Source organism: Pteropus vampyrus, unplaced genomic scaffold, assembly GCF_000151845.1.
Source record: "Pteropus vampyrus isolate Shadow unplaced genomic scaffold, Pvam_2.0 Scaffold306, whole genome shotgun sequence".
NCBI classification, from domain to species: domain Eukaryota; kingdom Metazoa; phylum Chordata; class Mammalia; order Chiroptera; family Pteropodidae; genus Pteropus; species Pteropus vampyrus.
This window is the reverse complement of record NW_011889087.1, coordinates 2,366,260-2,370,305: the sequence shown is the minus strand read 5'-3', so window position 1 is coordinate 2,370,305 and position 4,046 is coordinate 2,366,260. Positions and strand designations below refer to the sequence as shown.

General features: G+C 53.4%; 1 protein-coding gene across 1 annotated transcript; it reads right to left on the bottom strand.

Moving 5' to 3' along the window:
• Positions 1-276: 276 nt before the first annotated feature.
• SOST (sclerostin) lies at positions 277-3,753 on the bottom strand. Its single transcript, XM_011377213.2, has 2 exons — positions 3,499-3,753; positions 277-1,929 (listed from the first exon to the last, which is right to left on the bottom strand). The coding sequence occupies exons 1-2, from the start codon at positions 3,716-3,718 to the stop codon at positions 1,508-1,510; spliced, it is 642 nt and encodes a 213-aa protein (XP_011375515.1). The 5' UTR covers positions 3,719-3,753; the 3' UTR covers positions 277-1,507.
• Positions 3,754-4,046: the final 293 nt, after the last annotated feature.

Below are 4,046 nucleotides of genomic sequence, written 5' to 3'. Positions count from 1 at the left end.
TTAACGTTATCATTTGCTACAAGAAAAACTTTTGCATAAATAACTTAAGTGAGAAAATAAATATGTAACTTAACTCTTTTTAAAAACCACGACTTTCATTCTTGTGGACAAATTCCCCATGAAAGGATTGCAGAAAACAACCAGCCCAGCAGGCTTTCACATGGCATGTGCTTTTGTTTACAAAAAAAAAAAAAAAAAAATTAACAATTATAAACTACACCGAAAGTAAGAGCTGTCTGGAGATGATTTTCAAAAAAGAATTTTAGGTGGCAGCTATTATGCGGTTTCTCAGCATATGTACAGCATTTGTAATTTTTTCCCCAATATTGTTACTTTAATGTAAGATATGCCGTCACACATAACAACAGTAAGAAGCTATTTTCTAGTCAAAAATGTGTCCGTAAGTGGTAGGCAGGAGGAGGTGCCTCTGGAGGGATCTGTTGGTGCTTGAAAGGGTGGTGGCTGCTCCAGTGGGCTTGCAAGCCCAGTGTCCTGGGACTTTGAGCTTCTCTGCAGAAGGTGACTAAAATATGGAGAGAGGGCAGAGTGCCGCTCTTTGGGAATAAGGGGTGCTTTCTGTCCTTCCCACAACCCTTGGGACCTTCTCCTTCTCTACCCCAATTGATGATGTTGTTTCTGCATCCTTTGAGATGTAGGAGTGGAGGTAGCCAAACATCTGGGGAGGCTAGGCTGGGAAACAACTCAGTGTGTCTTTCAGGAGTTTGTCAGTCATGAATACACTCTTTTCTTTTTTCTTGCTTGTTTTTCATCTTTGGCTGTCAGATTAGAGGATTACAACTCCAAATTCTGGACATGACCATGGCAGTGATTCAGTCCAATCTCTCTCCCTGCCCATTCAAAAGGCACCCAAGTCCTTGGAATCACATGACAGAAGGTTGCTCAAGATCCTAATCTGCCCCCACCCCACCGCATTCTACAAAGAGGAAATCGAGGTCCAGAAAGAAACGAGTATAGTCCAAGCTCACCCAGCAATTAGTGGCAGAGCCAGGACTAGAAACCCCTATCTGTGGCCCCCAGTCCTGTGTTCTCGGCATAGCATGGCGCTAAAGGCTTTACGACAGGCAGAGAGGTGGACGCGGAATCTATCGAACTTTCTTAACCAGTCCCCAGACTTTTCTCACTCCCACCGCTCCCTAAAAACCCCGGGGCGGTGAAATGCTTCCTTTGCTGCCTCCTCTGAAGTGGGACCTGCAAAGGTAGGCGGCCCCAGTGGGCGGGGCTGCATGGCTCAGTGTCTGTGACTCTCAGCTCCCTTCCCTGCGGGAACCCCTGGGCGGGTGGGCTGGCGGGGACAGTGGGGCTTTGATGGCACCCAGGATCCGCGAGGTCTGGCTACCTCCCTCGAAGCCAGGCAGGTCTCAGCCCCCTGCCCTGGGTTGCAGGCATTTAAAATGAGATACAAACAATCGAACCGCGCGCAGAGAGCAGAAACCTGAGGCGCCCGGATTGGGGGCACCGCCTGGGGAGGCGCTGCGGACGGGTGGCTCTAGTAGGCATTCTCCAGCTCGGCCTGGTTGGCTTTAACGCCCCGGGCGCGGGGCCGCGGCTTCCGACCCTTCTGCGGCCGCACGGCCTCTGGCCCAAAGTCCTTGAGCTCCGACTGGTTGTGGAACCGGGTGAGGCGCTTGCACTTGCAAGAGGCCACCAGGCGCACCTTGCGCGCGCGCGGCGCTGCGCCGCCAGGACACAGCAGCTGCACCCGCTGCGCGCGGTAGCGGTCGGGGATGCAGCGGAAGTCGGGCCCGTTCGGGCGCCACCACTTGCCGCGGCCGATGGCGTTGGGCAGCAGGCGTGCGGGTCCACACTGGCCCGAGCACACGAGCTCAGTGACCGGCTTGGCACTGCGGCACGGCCCGTCCGTCACGTAGCGGGTGAAGTGCAGCTCGCGGCAGCTGTACTCGGACACGTCTGCAGAAAGAGACGCGCGTGAGGGCGGCGGCTCTCCCGGCCACCCCTCCCGGCCTTCGGCTCCCTCCATGCCTCCCCCGCCTTCTCCAAACCCACCTCTCTTTAGACGCTTTTGCCCCTGGGTATCTATTATGGGAAGAGCTCAGCTGGTGAAAAGATCTCCCGCCCACCCTCTCTCCCTAAAACTTTAGAGTTAAGTTTTTTTGTTTTTTGTTTTTTGGTTTTTGTTTTGTTGTTTTTTTTTTTTTTTTTTTTTTTGCCGTGGTTCAAATACCAGCTCCATCACTGTGTGATATTGGGCAAGTTACTTAACCTCTCTGTGCTTCCTAGCTGTAAAGTAGGTTGTCCTGAGGATTCAATTCGTTAATCCATTACATATATAATGAAGGGGACGCCACCGGGCACATAGTAAGAGCCAAAAGTGTTGGCTGTTATTATGGGTTATTATTATTGCTCTCCAAAGGAGCCCTCTTTGCCAGACTTAAGTCACACCTGTGCCACAGGGCCCCTCGCTATGGCAGCCTAGGTCCTAGCCACACCCTCTGCATGTCTCTGGCTTCTCTCAAATTCCTTTTCCCGCCACTTGGGAAGGACATTGAAGAGATGGAGAAAGGAGTAGGGGTTAATTGAAGGTAATAAATCAAGGCAGCAGCTGCTAAAGAGAGGGAGGTTTAGAGGAGGAGAAGTCATTAGACTTGAAAGGAGCCAAAGGCAGCATGTCATACCCCCTCATTATCACTGAGGACACCGAGGCCCAGAGAGGGAAAAGCATTTGCCCAAAAGGCAGAGCCTGGGTCTCCTGACTCCACTTCCCCCAGGGGACCCGCATGGGTGGAAGCTGTATGTGCAAGCACCCATGGGAGGTTGGCCTGGGGCTGTAGGGGGCAAAAGGCTGCTTTTTACTATAGTAACTTCCCTACCAGAAGGGGACCAAGCTCTGGCATTCCTTTCCCATTGCTTTGGGGGGATTTGCTCTGGCTCTTGGTCCCCAATGCCCCACCCATAATCCCCCACCAGGGCTGCCTTGGAATTGGATCCAACTGGGTTCAAATCTCAGGTCTACTCAGTTCCAGATTACTTAATTTCTGGAACATCAGTTTCTTCACCTTCAAACTAGGGTTTCACCTTATGGGGCTCCCATGTGGTGGGTCCTTGGGGTACAGCACATGCAAGAGCTCACATAGAGCATCTGGCCTTCAGCAGGTGCTCATAGATGTGAGGCTCTCCTGCCTTGTCCCTCCTCAGCGGTGCCAGCAGGTCCTATATTCTTAGGAGGAGATTACTTGAAACTTTCTACCCCAGCCTCTGAGCCAGTTCCAATGCTGTATCCTCGCCATCTCAGCCTCCATCCTGCCCCAGGCTCTCTGCCAGCCCCCTGCCGGCCTCAGTTCCCTGCACTCGGATTCCAAGGCTACACTGACATGCCATCCTTACCCCGCTTCCAGGCAAGACTGTCCCTCTACTATTGCTGGTAGCAACTGACGGTCTACCTCAGTCTTCAACACATCCCAAAGACAACCCTCCCTTCAGAGGACACTTATGGTAAAAGTGCTCTTCTCCACCCCATACCTTTAGTCTCAAAGGGGTGGTGCGGAGGCCTCCCTCCGTTCTCCGCCCGGTTCATGGTCTTGTTGTTCTCCAGCTCTGGTGGGGGCTCAGGGTACTCGTCCATCTCAGGGATGATTTCGGTGGCATCGTTCTTGAAGGCCTGCCACCCCTGGGCCTCCACCGCACAGAAGGCTGCGTGCACCAGCAGGCAGACGAGACACAGGGCAAGAGAGAGCTGCATGGTGCCAGCCAGAGGAGGGCACCTGGCCTTCCAGTAGCACAGGCTCCAGTCTCTAGCCCAGACACGTTTGCCTTTTTAAAGCCCCCTCTGCCTAGTGCCAGCCAATGACAGGCTGGGGCAGGGCTGGTCCCATGCTTCCCTCAGTCCGGGGGGAGGGAACCGGGTGTGCTCAGAACAAGCCCTCTCCAAAGACTTCTCCTCAAGTGCAGCAAACTCCCAAACTGCTGCCAGTGCTCCCAGGTGACCCAGAGAGAGGGGTGTGTGTGAGGTGAGCCTGCTCTCTAGCACCTCCCACGTGCAGGCTGTGGTTTTCAGATATCAAAATGAG

Bases quoted from the DNA above. Each gene is read 5' to 3' on its own strand.
- SOST (XM_011377213.2), bottom strand. From the start codon at position 3,718: ATGCAGCTCTCTCTTGCCCTGTGTCTCGTCTGCCTGCTGGTGCACGCA. The intron at 1,930-3,498 runs GTATGGGGTGGA...CTCTTTCTGCAG, and splicing joins CCACCCCTTTGAGACTAAAG to ACGTGTCCGAGTACAGCTGC.